Source organism: Etheostoma cragini, chromosome 2 (assembly GCF_013103735.1).
Source record: "Etheostoma cragini isolate CJK2018 chromosome 2, CSU_Ecrag_1.0, whole genome shotgun sequence".
Taxonomy (NCBI): Eukaryota; Metazoa; Chordata; class Actinopteri; order Perciformes; family Percidae; genus Etheostoma; species Etheostoma cragini.
Window position 1 is genome coordinate 18234768 of NC_048408.1, and position 17758 is coordinate 18252525.

At 41.3% G+C, this 17758-nt stretch overlaps 1 protein-coding gene across 1 annotated transcript; it reads left to right on the plus strand.

Moving 5' to 3' along the window:
- Positions 1 to 8702: 8702 nt before the first annotated feature.
- Positions 8703 to 16873, plus strand: si:ch211-207j7.2. The gene is made up of 4 exons (XM_034884122.1): positions 8703 to 8908; positions 11280 to 13820; positions 14794 to 14867; positions 16113 to 16873. The coding sequence occupies exons 2-4, from the start codon at positions 11345 to 11347 to the stop codon at positions 16206 to 16208; spliced, it is 2646 nt and encodes an 881-aa protein (XP_034740013.1). The 5' UTR covers positions 8703 to 8908; positions 11280 to 11344; the 3' UTR covers positions 16209 to 16873.
- Positions 16874 to 17758: the final 885 nt, after the last annotated feature.

Below are 17758 nucleotides of genomic sequence, written 5' to 3' on the forward strand. Positions count from 1 at the left end.
ATATTTGCACAACTCTCCTACAGAACGGTCTGTTATGTTCAGAGACGGTGCAGGTAGGCTTGTAACGAATTAAGAGTTTCAAATTTGAAAATCACATTTGACCTAATACAGATATACAGTTTGATATAGTTAAATATTGCATGCCGGCACTAATCTCCAGACTTTAACAACCAAGAACTTGCTGTATGCTAAACAAAATACAAAGCACATTTAAATACTGTTTCAATATAATATAGGTGCAGAACTTAAATCCAGAGAAAGTAAAAGAGACAAAACATTTTATTGATTGGATTTAATTAAAATAATTAAAAAGTATAAAATTGTAAGTATGTATGTTTATATTTACAGTATACGTATGTCCATGTGTGTAGCCAACTTGTAAGAAAGGACTAGGGAATGATATCTGTCTTTGTGTATGTTCAAGGTGTTTAATTAAATATGTATATGAATATGTATGTAAATATGTTATATATTTTTAAAATGTGTTCACTCAAATTTTTTGTTCACACTAAATGATCAAAAATACTCTTCTACTTCAGATAAAGCACACATCTTTGATCTATGTTTTAATTATGCTTTGTCAAGGTTTTCTGGAATATTTCCATAGAATAGTCAGGTGGAGCAGGCACTCTGCACCGTGGCATTGCCAGTGTTGCCAAACTGGAGGTTTCTGATCCAACTCAGTATATGTACACACAGAAAAACAGGGAGTACACATCCTTACCTCCTTCATGTACAATACAACAGTTCATATGTTTTGTTAGTCTACATACATATAATTTGTGTGCTTGCTTTCATTAAGGGAATTCTTCATTTCCAGATCAGTGTCTCAGACAGCTCAATGTGAAAATGAATTTCAAATCAGAAAATCAACTCTAACCTGACAAAGGGATAATCTATTATAATTTGATTGAGTTTGAACCAGTTATTATCTTAATACTTCAGTCCTCCAGGGACTCAGATGTGTATTGATCACTATAAGTTTAATAAAAATACCATCAAAAAGTGAGTGTACGCAGCTTGCATTCACAGACCACATACTGTTAATTTCTTCTTCTTCTGGCATTCTATCACAAACATGAATTTTACATAATCTCACTATGTACCCACAACAGTGCCAACTAGTAAAACTGTACAAACAAAAAAATAGTGACCGTTCTCAAAACAGTCATTCATTTCACAATCATAGAGTCCACTGGGAAAAAAAGAGACTCTACTCTCTGGTATTTCCTGTATTATGAAACTGGAATTTTCTGAAATAACTACAAAAGCAGCCAGATGTCTTTACCAGCCACATTCTCTGTTAAACACAACAGTGTGACTGACAGTGACTGCCCTCAGACAATACAATGTTTTGTGCTGTGTGTGCCATCACTCTTCTCTGTTTGGTATCTGGGAGCCATTCAGCTCCCCTGCCCTGCGAAGTCTTGGTCCGGCCTTTCGATCAACTGGATCCGGGTCGTTTGGAGGGAAGATGGGCCATGGTTGCAGGCACTCTGAGCGATCTCCCGTACCTAGAACGATTCAAACAAAGAGACAGTGCCACCGTTAACTTCTCCAGCAACACCAGTGACCCTAGCATTTCCTACTCCAGCAGCATCCATTTTAATAACAAATGCCTGTACCATTCCTACAACATCTCCCTGGAAGGCAGCAGCTTCACCTACGATGGGACAGATAAAAGCAACCTCAACGGAACCTTTGTTCACACGTCCTGTCAAGACTGTGTGCTGATGCGCATGAACATTGAGTCTGGGAAGCGGCAGCACTTTTACCTGTTCAGCAGGAGGAGACAGCTGGAGCAGAAGGAGATGGAGGAGTTCAGAGCTCAGGTGGAGTGTCTGAACATGCCTCCACCTGCTGTGATGGATCCTACCAAGGAGCTTTGTCCAGAACAGACGGCCGGTGATCCAGCAGCCAACAGGAGAGAAAAAAATTGAGAGAAAATTAAAAAGACAAGTAGTCCTATATAGTTTTGATAACATGTACTATATGTCACCATCTGTGGATGTATTGTGGAGATGTTAAATTGCCTTTTCTTTTGTTTCTGATTGCACAACTAAATGGCATAAAAATGACTTGATTTGATAGATTTATACTAGTTATGTAATTGACATAATACAGTGGAGGTTACCAAATGGAAACCATCATGTCTTGTATTTCTATACACATCTACATTACATATACCTTTAAACTGGTTATAAATGCATTTAAGATGGTTCTTTTTGAAGATCGTTTGAAGATACTTTGAGCATGATAAATGGCAAAAAATGGGCAAGATAAATAAAGATGGAGCTGTTGTCATTACGTTTTGGAATTCCAATTTGAATCATTCAAATTCATTTCTTAAACAGGGACCTTTGTTACCTGAGAGTGAACTGGAAGGCATCACTTTGTCATTTTCTCCCTCTGGTCACTGTTGCTACCCCTGTCAACCTCACCATTATTGCACAGCACATTATGCTGTTTACGATGATACTGTACCAGGGGCGGACTTCCCAAACAAAAATCTTTGTAAGTTTTAAAACAACATTTAATTCTTCAATTTTACTTAGCAATAAACAGAAGCAGGCTTATCATTTCTAGCCAACAACAGTGGACACGACTATTTTTATTCAGACAGACTGCGTTTTCTCATTTCATTTCCGTGGCATGAGAGTTTCACTTTATGAGGTTTTTTTGACATTAATATGAGTTCCCACAGCCTGCCTACGACCCCCCAGTGGCTAGAAATGGTGATAGGTGTAAACCGAGCCCTGGGTATGCTGCTCTACCTTTGAGTAAATGAAAGCTAAGAAGGGCCGATCTGGAATCGGGCCCCTTATGCCCCCCCCCCCCCCCTTCTCCTCAAAAGCTATGGACTCAGAAATGGAACATACTTAGAAAAGCCCATTGTAGGACTGGCTCTAGTGGCTGTAATTCTGCACCAAGACTGAATATTGGGAAAGAGACTTCAGATATGGTATTAGGGGACCACTAAGGCCTGTTTAAAAGCATCAAAAGAGCACCATGTCATGGGACCTTTAATAATTAACAAATCACACCGTTTTGGTACGTTGTTAGTGTCATTAGTGTGCCTTTCCAATTTAAAATGTCAGCTGTGAAAAAGCTTTTGCCTCTATTTTTTCCAACGGCTATACGACAGTGGTCAAAACTGAAGCCACATGTGCAAACTCTAAATACATTCTGCATTCCCAACAGTTACCTAAACAAATCACCTAAACAACACAACTCTTCACACAGGTCTCAGAACAGGCTCAGTGCAGCAAAACACTATAAACAATCCTTATTGAGACGACACACGCCGTTTTCACTCTTTTGAAGTGAGAGACACAGTGAGCAAGCATGCACAATACAAGAATTCTGAAACTATATCAGCTAAATGGAACCCAGCCCTCAATACACTTGTGCTTTTCCTACTGTGACATGTCAAAATGAAAAATGATGAAACATCATGTAAAACCCTGATTATTAAAAATCAACCAACAGTTGTATGATCAGTGTATTCTCAGAGTTTGAATCTAAATAGAAAATTAGAAACACAAAAGTAATGGTTTTATTATATTAATAACACAAGAAACAAAGTGAACCCACAACAATGCAGAGTGAAAGAATCAATAAGTAAACCTCTAGTGTAAACTCAAACATTCTTTCATTTCACAATCACAGAAGAAAGAGGGACTCTGGTCTCTGGTGTTTTCTGTATTGTGAAACTGGTGTTTTGTAAGACACCTATAAAGTAGCCAGATCTCTTTACCGGTTGGTCACATTCTCCATTGAACACAACAGTGTTACTGACAGAGGTTTCCCAGTTACCGCCTTCAAAAAACACTATGTTTTTCACTGTGGGCACCACCGTTCTCCTATACCTGATGTCTGTGAGCCATTCAGTCCCTCTGCCCTGTGAAGTCTTGGTCCGGCCTTTGGATCAACTGGATCCTCGTCATTTGGAGGGAAGGTGGGCTATGGTCGCAGCCAGTCTGAGTCAGCGACCATTAATGGAGCGATTAAGAAGCAGAGAAAGTGCCACGGCTGACTTCTCCAGCAACACCACCAGTGAAACCAACATCTCCTTAAGTCGCAGCATGCGTTTGGATAAAAAGTGTCATTATGTATCTTACAACGTCTCGCTGGAGGGCAGCCGCTTCACCTTCGGCAATGGCAACGATACCACAACCTTCATCTATACAGCCTGTCATGACTGCATACTATTGAGCTTTGATGTGGCGTCTGGGAAGCGGCAGCACTTTTACCTGTACAGCAGGAGGAGACAGCTGGAGCAGAAGGAGATGGAGGAGTTCAGAGCTCAGGTGGAGTGTCTGAACATGCCTCCACCTGTTGTGATGGATCCTACCAAGGAGCTTTGTCCAGAACAGACGGCCGGTGATCCAGCAGCTAACTGAAGAGAAACCAGAGGCACAGAAGAACTAAAAGACATTTAACAGACAATTAGTCACACAGTTGTAATACATCAGTGATGAGGTTCTGTCAGTCTATTTGACCTTTTAACCTTTTATCTGTGACTTGCATTACATTTATTTTCAGGATGCAACCTTTTTTGTGAATGTTTTCCTTGTTCACGTTCGAACCACCAGCCCCATCAAAGAGCTTTAAATACAAAGGGATCACAATCTCCAAGGCTGCACAGTCTAAAACTTCAGCATCTCGACGTGATCACTAAGTTCAAAATAAAATGTAATTTTTGATAGTGATGACTTGTATAAAGCATGTGACCACACTGCCTTGTTAGTGGATTTTTGCCAGGCATAGGCCTACCTATACCTACGGCTTGCTGGGTCAATCCGTGTTTGGAGGAGAGAGAGAGACACCGCTGTTGTCGTCTTAATAAGGGTCGGTGTGTCACACTGTTGGCAAATGGAGATAATGTGGTGTGGTTGTTGTGGCGTTCAGGGACTTAAAATATTCCACAGACAGATTCAAAGAGCTCCCTCTGATTTTGTCAAAACTCTATTTTGATATGATAAAGAAAACCTGCCATGATAACTTTAAAATTAAATCTGTCAAATTAAAAGGAAGTTAAACTTATTTCTAGTCTCATTTCATTTGAAGACACTTTAATCATGATAATAATTACATTTTTTATTTCACATTTTCAATTTTAATGTCAGGTACTGTATGCAAAATGAATATGGGATTTGACGGTCTCTTCATTTTTGTCTTTCTCCAGCTAAGATGTTTTAATCACGTTAACTGCTTCAAAAGTAATTTGACAAAGTAAAATTTAAAAACAGCACAATTGCATTTCATTAAAAATTTGTGCAGTCAACCAAAAACACCACAGGCACGGTGGTAAAAGGTAAGAGAGGGCCAACAAGTGTTAATATGTAATAGTCACAGTACATAAAACATTCCTTCATTTCATAACCAGAGAATCCACACATGGAAAGGGGACTCTGCTCTTTGGCATTGGTTACATTGTGAAACTGAAGGTCTCTAAAACAATTGATAGAAACCAGCCCGGCCTTTTAACCAGCCTAAATTCAATTTGACAGCGTTGCTTGCAGCCAATACAATAGACAGCAGACAGCACTTCATGATACAAAGACATGTCTGCTGTGTGTGCCATCTTTCTCCTCTGCCTGGTGTCTGTGAGCCGTTCAGCTCCTCTGGGTTGTGAAGTCCGGCCTTTGGCTCAACAGGATCCTCATCATTTGGAGGGCAGATGGGCTTTGGGTGCAGACAGTCTGAGCACACCCATACTGGAAAATTCCACAGGCAGCATGACCATGTACTTCTCCAAGTCCAGGAATCTTCTGTCTATTCCTGCACTAATGGGCAATTGTTTGGATGACCAGTGCTCTTATCTGTTTTACAACTTCTCAATAGAAAGCAACACTTTCACCCATAATCTGGACAATTTCGCCAACCTCACCGGGTCCTTACGGTGTACATCCTGTCTCGTGATTCACTGGGTTCTGCAGAGGGACACAAGGGCGTCAGTCTATGTCTACCTGTACAGCAGGAGGAGACAGCTGGAGCAGAAGGAGATGGAGGAGTTCAGAGCTCAGGTGGAGTGTCTGAACATGCCTCCACCTGCTGTGATGGATCCTACCAAGGAGCTTTGTCCAAAACAGACCACCAGTGATCCAGCATCTCAAATTGATGCACTGACAGAGGTACAAAAGGCCTAATAGACTTTGATTTCTATCTATATGATATTTAGATGTTGAGCAGGATGCATTTTCAAGTTTGTTAACTTTCACTCAAAGTGTATTTTTTATTTATGACAAACTTGTCTGAAATGTCATATTTTTGCATTAGGGCACTAAAAGGATAAACTTAGCATTTGGGGAAATGCACTTATTTGCTTTCTTACTTGAGTTTGTTAAGGTGATCGCTTAGATCATTTAGAGGAATAACATTTGCCAAAATGTTTAGCTTTATCTTTGAACAATACATAGTTCCAATCATTATGTTAAATTGCATAATGAATAATACTTTTTTTATTTTAACATGTCTGTCACACTGTCACAGTGTATCATTTTGACTGTAGTCAAAATGATTGTTGTAAAAAAGGCCTATTGTAACTGAGAACGTTCACTGGAAACATACCATTCCTGTGAGTGATGTATACCTGCATGTTACAGAGAAAACAAATTGCACTGTGTTTTCTCCCATTTAAGTGGACAAACTGTAATAATGAGGTGACAGGGTGGCAAACTGGAGGAGTCTTATCTCTTTGTCATTTAAATGTTTAACCACATTGGAGTGTCTACAAATCCACACTAATCATAATTTTTCTTTAATGCACCAGTGTTTAAAAAAGTATTTTAATAATACATACACATACTACATATCTTTAACAAACCTCTCTCTAAAGTCTATTTATTAGCTCACCTCACATTTTATTCTATGAAGAGAATAACAGAAAATCCTTGAATGTCAATAACAGAATCATAGAGTTTGTTGCCTGAAGTGACATGCGTGTGGTCTTTTTGTCCCTAGATTAAACAAATATCTTGGTTTTGAACTTGTCTATTATGTAAATAAATACGGAATGCATGGTTGCATTTTGTCTAACAGTCAACTAGTAATCTAACTTTCTTTCATTGCACAAGAATGGACTCTACAGTAACCGTAGATAAGGGGTCATGAACCTGTACTGTGTAGCAAGACTGGACTCTGGAGTCTAAAGTCAAGATGTACTATAAACCGGACAAGCGTTCTTCATCCAGCTCCATTCTAGGGGAGAAATTACAACTTGGACCACAGATTAAAAGGTGAATACAACATATAAACACAGAATTAGTATAATTTCAACATGTTTGCTGTTTTTGTTACCTTTCTCCTCTGCTTGATGTTTGTGAGCCATTCAGCTCCTCTGGTCTGTGAAAAATTGGTCCAGCCTTTGGATCAACTGGATCCTCATCATTTGGTGGGCAGATGGGCTTTGGTTGCAGGCAGTCTCAACAACCTGCCCGCCATGGAGGCCTTGAGATTAAGAGACAGCATCACTATTTACATCTCGAACTCCAGTGAAACGTCCAACTTCTCTTACACCCAAATCAACCGCTTTGGTGATCAATGCCAGTACCTGCACTACAAAATCCTGGTAAAGGGCAGCACCTTCACTTTTGATGTGGGGAATCGCTTCGAGCTCAACGGGACCTTACTCTATACGTCCTGTCCAGACTGTGTCGTGATGCGGTGGATTGTGAAGTCAAACAAGAGGCAATCTGAAGACTTGTACCTGCTGAGCAGAAGGAGGGAGGTGGAGGAGAAGGAGTTGGAGGAGTTCAAGGCTCAGCTGAATTGTTATCAGCTGCCCTTACCTGTTGTCAAGGATCATACCAAGGAGCTTTGTCCACAACTACCCGAGAGCCGACCAACAGCACCAGCAGTTCAGATTGAAGAGAAAACAGAGGAACAAAAGGCATGAGGGCACATGATATTTAGTTGCAGTATGGAAAAAATAGGACAGTACGAATGAATGAATTAACGAATGGTCGAATGGATGCAATGAATTTCTTCATCATGGAAAGATGTCGCCCTAAATCAGCCCTTGAACGCTGCCAATATGACTTGACATGATGGGACTTATTTTTTTTAAATGTCTATTTCAGATTTATTCATGTATTGTCATTTGGCAGACATACCCTCTCTGATAGTACAGCAGACAGCTTAAACAATCAGTATTTTTTTTCTTTTTCTTTTACCAGTACATTTAGGCTTGCATGCATGTCATCAACCCTAAATGGAAATGAAATTGTTAATTTTGGCAACCTTCTCAGGAATTTTAGATTCAACTTCTGCATTCAAGGATCAAAGGATAGAGGGTGTTGTATGTCCTTTGACAATTAAGGCTATATGAATAAAATTGACTTGACTGGATTTGACTACTTAAAAAATAAATAGATTTATTCTTCAGAGGGCTGTAAATTGCATCTTTTCTGTGAACTATACCATATTGTAATGTAAAGAAAATGTCACACTGTTTGTTTTTTCCCCAGATATAATAGGACAAAAATAAAGTGTGCAGTGATGTAATCACACCCTCATACCTCTGGTACATTCTGTATTCAATTGCATCGTATAATAATGCATGCGTGTGGCTCACTAATTGGATTAGTGCTATACATTCTCAAATCCACAACAATACGGTAATCCTCAAGCACACGTCTTAGGTCATGCACATGCCCAGTCTTGAGTATGTGTTGATAAATGTTTACAAGTGTGAGAATGGAATGCAAATGTGCAAATGCACAGTGATCCGGAGAGTGTTAGTGTGCAAAAGGGAGGAGATTCAGGCAAGCGAGCTATAGAGCTGTGAGCAACGAGATTCCTTTTGTGTGAAACATCAGTGACATGAAACAAGAAACGAGTGTGCATTCTCAGAAATGAGAGTCATTTATCAATGGAGGGCATCTTCAAAGCAATTTATTAACAGGTATGTGCAACCATGTAGTCTAGTATTCTGTAATTTAATCTGCTTTTGTTAAACTTGAAATTTCCATATACATCCTTTATATTCCAATCAGGCGAAGAATTACTACAATAGAGCTGTGGTGATTCCAAACAGCCAGGAATGTAGAGTTCAGATTATCCTGGTGTTTGTTTGTTTTTTTGCCACAACGACTAAAGCACATGACTGTAATATGTGCAAAGAACTATGTCAGCAATCATTAGATAGCAGAAGAACAAATTCTAATTAGGGAGGAAGTTGGCTGCAATTATTTAAACTCATTTGCATTTTTGTCAAATGCCCTCAGATCTCGGACTTCCTTAGGACACTGCTGACCCCAAAAAAAGAGTAGGTTCATTATTAAGATACGCCGCAAGTGTATTTTTTTGGGTGTATTTTCTTTTGATAAAGTGAGCCCCCTTTGTGGATAATGAGCAAAACATAAGTCTGTTATGTAATGGAGTTTTAATCCGCAATCTCTTGCAACCTCCCTTACCCAATGACAGAGTTGGAGAACCTTTAGTTAAATTCTGCCAGCTGTCTCTGAGCATCTTAGAAAATAAAACAGAACAGTGTGTGATATTAGATATATAATGCAGTGAGTTTGTTCAAGCAAATGCACATAAGGGAAATATGTCATTAGGGCATTCCACACTTTATACCCAGAGTAGTCAGAATACATTAACAAACCACAATATCAATGAGTAGATTGTTTCACTGCTGTAGTGTTGCAGGATCATAGTATTCATTAAAGCTGTTGATGCTTGTTAAAGCTGTGGCAGGCATTTTTCTGGAAATATTTTAGTATTGTGAAATGCAGCCCTCTTCCTGCAGCTCCCCCCTCGCTGTCCTCAGCCCTTCCCTTAATCCAGTAACCTGTATGAGTACTAGTCATTCATCGCAATCATCCCCATCATCAATGTGATACTGATGCCATTATATAGTTTCTACTCTTTGAGAATAATCAGTCTGTTTTACAAAGCCTTCTAAGATGACATACTGTCATGCAAGGCTCCAGCTAGCAACTGAAACATGAAGTTGAATTAGCTGCAGCAGCTTTTAACAACATTTTCTCTCCATCTCTGAAACGCTTCACTTTCTCTGAAATGACCAGATACTTTCTATGTCTGGAATCTGTACAGGTGCAGTGTGCATACAAATCAATCAATGATTGAGACTCATTTAGACATGGGGAGTACTTTGTGCGAACGTGAACTATCCCATTCCCCCTCCCACTCATCCCATGAGAAAACAGCCAGTCTGACAGCAGCCCGGGTACATTTCCCAATGGGTACTGAATGAAGTTAGTAGCCCATTCAGAGTCCCCTCCAACAAGCTGTTTGTTCATCATGTAGACATAGAACAATATACTCACATTTTTAAATATATGGCAAAGTGACAGCAATACAATTTTACCAATGACAGCCCAAATACAGTGATGGGATGCAGTTTGTAAGTGGTTCCCGAAACAAACTATTGTTGTTTGCAAACAGTGTCTGTCATAACTGTCCTCTCATGACTCACTGCTCTCATCCTAATTAACTCACATTAGGCCGTGTTGTTCTGCCCTGGTGCCTACAGTACAGTACATGCTCTGCTCAGGCTGAAAGACAATGGCGGAAGAGTTGGTGTTTGTGTGTGTGTGTGTGTGTGTGTGTGTGGAGGGGGGGCACAGGGCAAGGGCAAGTTTGAAATAATGAGAGACAGTGTGTGTATTAAAAAAAAAGAGAGCAGCTGGACTTCTCTTTAGTCCGTATACCATGGGGACAATCCCATTGTTATTTCAGAATGTGTGTGCGTGCACGTGTGTGTGCATGTGTGTGTCTGTGTGTGTGATACTGAGCCACTCTCCATCCTGTAAGCAGATTAAAGAAAGGTGTGTTCAGCAGAGAACTGTATATGTTGCACAGCGGAGTAGAGTAGCTAGCCAATCACAAAGTTACAAGCAGCCTGCCTGTCATACAAGACTAAGAGAAAATGACATCAACTGTAATATTAAGGTACTGGGCTACCACAAGAACTAGACAAGAAGTAAAACAACTGTTTGCATTATTCTTCATTTTTTTGTATTTTCAAAATTTTCTTTAAAATATGCTTTCTTCTCTACAAGTTGTAACGTTGCAAGAACAAAAAACAAAAAAATTCAAACAAAACACTTTCCATTAAAAACTAATCCCCACTAAATGTCACAGTAAATACAGTCATATAATTCCCAGCGCGGTGATACTAAAGCGAGTCATTTCATCTGTTTCAAAATAATGGGGTGTAAAATGGAAGGCTATGTTTGTTGTTCAACTCTATTAATCACTCTATTGTTCTCTCTTTCCTTATTCTGTGATCCTGGGCTTTCACTCAGACTGATGGCTGGAGGCCAAACATCCTGACTGCTCCAAATAGTTTTATATCAGTAGAGTTGTCACCATGGCAACAAAGCCCATGGCCCGGCAGGAAGAGGGTCCTGTCAACCCACCGGACGAGTGGGTCAATGAGTTCTTGGCGCACGGTGAGGTGGGTGCAACCATAAGTCATTCCCATTCCAACTCCTCACAACTGCGAGACAGAAAGGCTCCCAGGGCAGAACCTGAAGAGGACGTAGACGCCCTGGAGCCTGGTGCTCGAGACCAAACCCGCCAAGAGAACCAAACGCTCTCGGAACATCAGGAATCAACAATAATTAGTCTGTGCACCCCAAGGGAGACACAAGACACGGTGACAGACTTAGAACAAGTTGCCCAACTATCAGAAGCATTACAGACTCAAGAGCCATCTGAAAAGTCTGTTGATTCATGTGAGGATGCTTTGCCACCTCATCCTCCCTTCACTGCTTCATCGACAGAGGAATGCTTTGAACAAGAGAGACTTTCCAGCTTAGAGGGGGAGGTGGCTGAGTGGATCAGTGATGCTGAGATCATGTCAGACCCAACAGAAGACATTACGTCCCCTGATGGCCAGAACAGTCAAGAATGGCCAACTCTTCTTACTGAGCTAGTAAATAGAGAGTTAGATTCATCCTGTGAGGAAGTGATGGGACATGATGTGACAACAGAGAAGAATGGCATACAGCTGAACCACTCACCAGATGGTTTTGACCAAAGTATACCTGAAAATAATATATCAGGGGCTGCAGCCGCTGGAATAAATACAACTTCTCATCATTCTCCGTCTGAAAGAAACGCCTCAGATGATGCATACACAATTTGCTCTCCTCCTTTTGCTGATGAAAGTGAGGAAGAAGAGGAAGTGAGCATTCATGTTATGTCTTGTCAGCAGCAATGGACTGCACTAGATATCAGAGGCAAGCCTTTCAAACTGTCACATTCTGCTGAAATTTCAGTTTCCACTGAACAAGACCAAACCTCAACTCTGGCTGTAGCTCCCTCAGCCAAACAGCAGGAGGAGCTATTGTCCAAGAGCCAAAGTGAACTTGCCCCCGGGGGAGCAAACCAGGAAGCTGCACAACAGGTGCTCGGCCAGAGCTTTTCACCTTTGTCTACCGTTGCCATGGAGCTGTCCAATCAGGGCGGGGCAGCTTCTCAAGGCTCTGTTTTTGTTGTAGCTGTGAGAAAACTGCACAGCAGCGCAAGGGAAAGGACAGAGGGAGGAAGCAAGCAAACAGGTGGAGAGGGAGGACAGAAAGAGAGTGGACTTGAAAGTAACAAGGCAGTTGGGCAGAAACACGGTGGAGGACTGTTGACATTTTTAAAAACAGTCCAAACACAAAAGGTAAAGACAAAAAAACACAGATTTGTGTCTTCTAAACTCACCAAGATGGAAAGTGACTCTTATGATGATAGCCAGAGTGACAGTGGAGTTTCAGCGGACTTCTCCCCATGCAGCACTTTGGAGGACAACACCGTCTCTACAGGCACTCCAGCAGCTGTACCCAAAGAGACTCCCATTGAGAGGGAAATCCGACGGTCTATAGAGCGTGAACACAGTCTGAGGAGGTCTAGAGGGCTTCCAAATCCACCCACTTCGCCAGAGTATGTAGACATCCCTCTAAGGAAAACTGTTCTCCTCCAGCCAATAGATGCTCATTCTGAGAGGTGTCAAGGTAAAGACAGGCAGTTTGCAGGCAAGAAGATGCAGCATGAGATCTTTGAGGAGGCCCAGAGGGAACAGGATCTGGTCAAACTTGGGAAAGTTACAGGTTTCTATGACAAAGGCACTGTACGCCAAGTCAAGGAGAGGAAACAGCTTTTTGAGGCCTTTCAGAAACCCAATGACTCAACTTTGACTCTGTCAGCCAGGAGTAAGGCCCCGTCCTGGTCCTCTGCCAGTGACATTTCAACCCTGGAGAACCAGGACGACAGGTCATCACAGGCATCCACTATGGGAGGCTCATATGTGGAGAAGGTTCCCACACAGAGCCCAAACCTAGAAGGGGGTTTCACTTCTTTGCCCCCCCGAGGACCAGGCTTTTCTGAGGGGACAGCCTGTCAGGTCATCATCCTAGAGAACAATCTGAGTGTCCCAGCACAGAAGCTCTACCACGTCAAACCAGAGGCAGAGGCCTTCACTGTAGTCGACTCAAGACCTAACATCTCATCATCCAGGACAGAAGGACATGGTGGAATTAAAGTGAGAGAGCAGGAAAAGAAGGAGGAAGAGGAGGAAGTGACACTCAAGGAGAACCCCTTTTTCAAACTGCGCTCCTCAACCAATTTAGTGGAGCAGGACATCCGGGAGGCTCAAGAGAGGGAGAAGGAGCTTCACAGGCAAAGGATCAGTCTGTATGGGGGTACAGAGGGTGCACAAGGAGGGGTTGTGGAAGGAGGAGAGAGGCCAGTCAGCACAGAAGGAAAGAGTCCCACGTTGTCTTCTTCTTCACTGAGTGGACTGCCTGTTTCTGACTTACCTGGCTCATCATCCAGAGGGGGAACTAGACCCACAGCAGGTTAGTGCAGAGCTGAGTTTTGGTCTAGAGGTAGAAATTACTGTGTGCAGGGCATGATTGATTCTGCTTGCGCCCACAAGCCCATACTGACAATTTGTTAGTGCGTATGGATGCTTCTGTGGGAATGTGTGTCATTTTTATCTGTGGTGAGATGATGAAAACCCCCCAAAACAGCCCTGCGAGCACACTATTTCATTTTTTCTCATGGTCAGTGGAAAACCTCAAAACAGCTTTCGAAATCAGTGTTAGCTGTTATGAGCAATAATTTTAAACTGGCGACCATAAGCTGGCCGACAAGAAAATAGAATTCTGTAACTCCACGATAAATAAAGCTTCTAGTCTGTCATATTCATTGCAAAAGCTGAGGTAAAGAAAAGTCCTGAGTCATATCTCCACACTTTATTGTGTCAGCAGGAAAGGAGTGTGTTGGAAGTGTCCAGTTTTGGGATAATGCGTTCAAAAAGTGCATTCAACTTTTTTAGTTTTATGACAACATAGAGTTAGTGAAGAGACTCATGACAACAAGAGCAAATGCGAAGTACAGTGCTGCCAATAGGGCATAATAAGTTATTACGTCTGCCATTGTATGCACTGTACTGTATAGGAGTCCGGACTTGCTCATATGCATATGAATGAAGGGTGACAAACCGATCAGGGTGTGCTACTACAGGACCTGAATGACCATGACTCAGTGTTTGGAAATAAACAATTATTTATTGTTTTGTAGACAATGAGATATGCAAGCTTTTACATATTCCTGATCTTTTTTGTTTTTCTTTCACCAAGTTTATGTTCAGTCAAACAAATGTATTTCCCCTTAGTTCCCTCTGCATCCCTCTCCTCTTCATGTCCACTCTTAATTTGGTTTATTGCTCACATTGTGAACAAAATCACATAAACACCTTGGCCTTATTGCCACCCTGCTCTTGCTCAACCTGCCCGCACACACCTTTTTATTCTTTCTCTCTCACAGCACGCCAGTCAGTTGGCAAGTTTGGCATGTGGCCTCCTGCCCAGGCGGAAGAGGAGAAGATTAACCAGCCAGAGGTGAGTCCGGGTTGCCAGTCGTCCTATTGCAATTAAGTTTAAACCATACAATTTCCTTCATACTACTGCTTTCTAAGACTTTCTGATGTGAAAAAACACCAGGCCTCATAATGAAAGTATGTTTGCTCTATGCAATGATCACACCAACCCCACCTATCTGGTACACTTGGTATAGGGCATGAAAATGTAGGCAAATCACCTTCCTGAGTCTCCTTCAAATGCAGTTAAGAGGATATCAGGTTCCTCAATCATAAAGCTTCTTTAACTGAGAGTTCACATGAATTGCTATGTCGCTTTGAATACATGAATGTATGTTTCAAACTGCACCGGATTGTAGGTGGGTCCAATGAAGTAAGGCTCCTTGGAGGATGTCAGCATCTGTTTGTCACCAAATATGGGCCAAAACATCTGATAACATACTGAACACACAGTAAGGAGCTTATCTTTATAGATAATGGAAGAAGGCAAACAGCCCTGAGACAGAGAGAGACCATGTATGTTGACTGAGTGTGTTTGTGGGCGGAAGTGTGTGTGTGTGTGTGTGTGTGTGTGTGTGTGTGTGTGTGTGTGTGTGTGTGTGTGTGTGCAGTCAATAGCGTAGAAAGAGGAAAGTCAATTGACAATCCCACTGATTTCCGTTACCTACCTTGTGGGTGTTGCACCTCTTTGAAACTGTGGTATATCTGATTAGAGTTGAGTGATGATCCATGGCTTTAGCTCTTTAATTTAGTTTGGCATTGACATGCTGGGTTTTATCCACAAACTTCAGTTTGACGTCAGCATTAGAAACGTTTTGCTCTATTTGCCTCATCTCTCTTTCTTCTGTCCCTCTATGCTGGTTTGTTATCTGCACTCTGCACAGACCTGATTCCTGGTTAAAGTTCAGGAATAAATGGATGATTGCAGCAGAAATTGGACTCAGTTTTTGACTGAGCCATTCCGAACATGGCCTTGAATCACAGTCGCATTAACCTCCCTTTGACTTACAGAACTAATGATGCTCATCCAAAGAGATGTCCTCTAGAGGAAATACATTCATCTGTCTCTTTTCATCTTTTTGCTCTTTTTTTCTTCCTGTTTTGGCTTATTGGTCTTGGCTCCTGCTTCCTCTCATCTGATATTTCTGCTCTTTAATCCTGTTTCTTTTTCAACACCCACTTTCACATGCAACTTTATGTCTCCCTCCTCCTTTACTTTGCATATTATAATCACCACTTACTCCTGCTGTCCCGTCCTTTCACCCAGGTCCTCCAGAGTCCCAGGACCCCCAGACAGAAGACGCCTCTAGTCCAACGCTGGGAGTCAGGCCTAGTCAACGGGCACAACATAGAAGACAACTGAGGAGACGTTGATAGGGCGTAACTGAAGGAGGGAGGAAGGTTAACAGAGACCTGTAGTTTTTTGAAGTGGAGGGCTGAAAGACTGTAAGATGAAAAGAAAAGCAGCATAAGGAAATTGAGAGCAGACTAGAGGAGGGAGCAGTGATAAAATGGAGGAAAGAGAGAATGTGAAGTAAGAAAGAGGTCAGGGATTGAAGCTACAAAGGGGGTCAGGAGGATTGGGAGCAAGGAAAAGGATTGGCGGTGGTGTGAAAAACCCTGAAGAGTCCTCATCGAGGAGGAGAGAAAAAGAAGGAAGAAGGCCACTTTATTAGTGGATAAGCACTTGGCCTGTTTCTGGTGCTGGTAAACTCTGAGACAAATGAATGTAAAAAGACTAAACTAAATAATAACACTGTACCGGTAACAAGAAAAATGAAAATTTAGTGAGAATGGGATTTTAAAACTTTATTGAAGTTCTTAACCATTGAACTTTTGGAATAGTAATGAAACGTTATTTCTTGATGGAAACAGATTGAGTTGTACAGTATCTAGCTAGAAAAATGGGTGTGTCATCACCACTTTTATGCCTCTAATAATGTCTTACACTGAGTTACTAGTTTAGTACACCTGTACAATCTAATGCAATCCCTACAACATCCATGCAATAAATCATATCTTTGCGTAGCTCAGTCTGTTCAGTTTTTATTGACACTGTTAAAGAGTTATTATCCTCAGTGCTGTGTCAGGACTGGAGGAGTCTATATCCTCGATGTTCCACCTCCGTTATTGTTTAGGTGTTGCCGGAATAAGAGAATTCATTTCAACAATTATTGTGTTTGATCACTTAATTGAGTTGTTCCTTAAGAACAGGTAACTCAGTGTATAGACCAGTGATCTGGATTATTACATAAATCGTAATTCTGAATAGCTTCTTCTTTTTATCCTTTTGTTCTACTTAGAGCTGTATAGTGCAATGAGGCACCTTTTAAAAAAAGTGTTGATCTGAATTTCAGAGCTGAATGATGCTACAAACTGTAATACGCCTAATGCTTAAACAATAACTGCTCTCTATTGTTTAGAGGTGTACTTTTTTTAAAATGATGCTGTAAATTAGTACTTAGGAATGAATCTTGAGACACATTATTATTATGCCTCCTTTATTGTCTTTTTTTGTACCTGACAGAGGCCGACATAATATGATGCTAATTCATACAATACTATTCTATTAACTCATACACCAAAGCAGCCTAAAATGAAACGAAGTTAGGTGGGCTGGAGTCAATAATGAAGTCCTGTCAGTAGAATTTCTCTTTCAGGGCTTGACCCTTTAGCACTAACACGATGTTTGGGCCACATCACAAATGCCACTGATCCTCTGAACAATTTTCTGCTTTATGTTCCATCTTTATTTGGGTCCCTCACACTGTCAGTGGTCAAAGAGAAAATGTGTCACCATGGATACAGCTTTGGAAGAAGATGTAAGTTAGTGCTAGAATTAGCCACCGTGGACCTTTGTGTGTGTGTGTGTGTGTGTGTGTGTGTGTTTGTGTGTGTTTGTGTGTGTGTGTG

Coding starts and splice junctions, on each gene's coding strand:
- si:ch211-207j7.2 (XM_034884122.1), top strand. CDS start 11,345: ATGGCAACAAAGCCCATGGCCCGGCAGGAAGAGGGTCCTGTCAACCCA. Junction 13,821..14,793: donor GGGAACTAGACCCACAGCAG/GTTAGTGCAGAG, acceptor TCTCTCTCACAG/CACGCCAGTCAGTTGGCAAG. Junction 14,868..16,112: donor AGAAGATTAACCAGCCAGAG/GTGAGTCCGGGT, acceptor CCTTTCACCCAG/GTCCTCCAGAGTCCCAGGAC.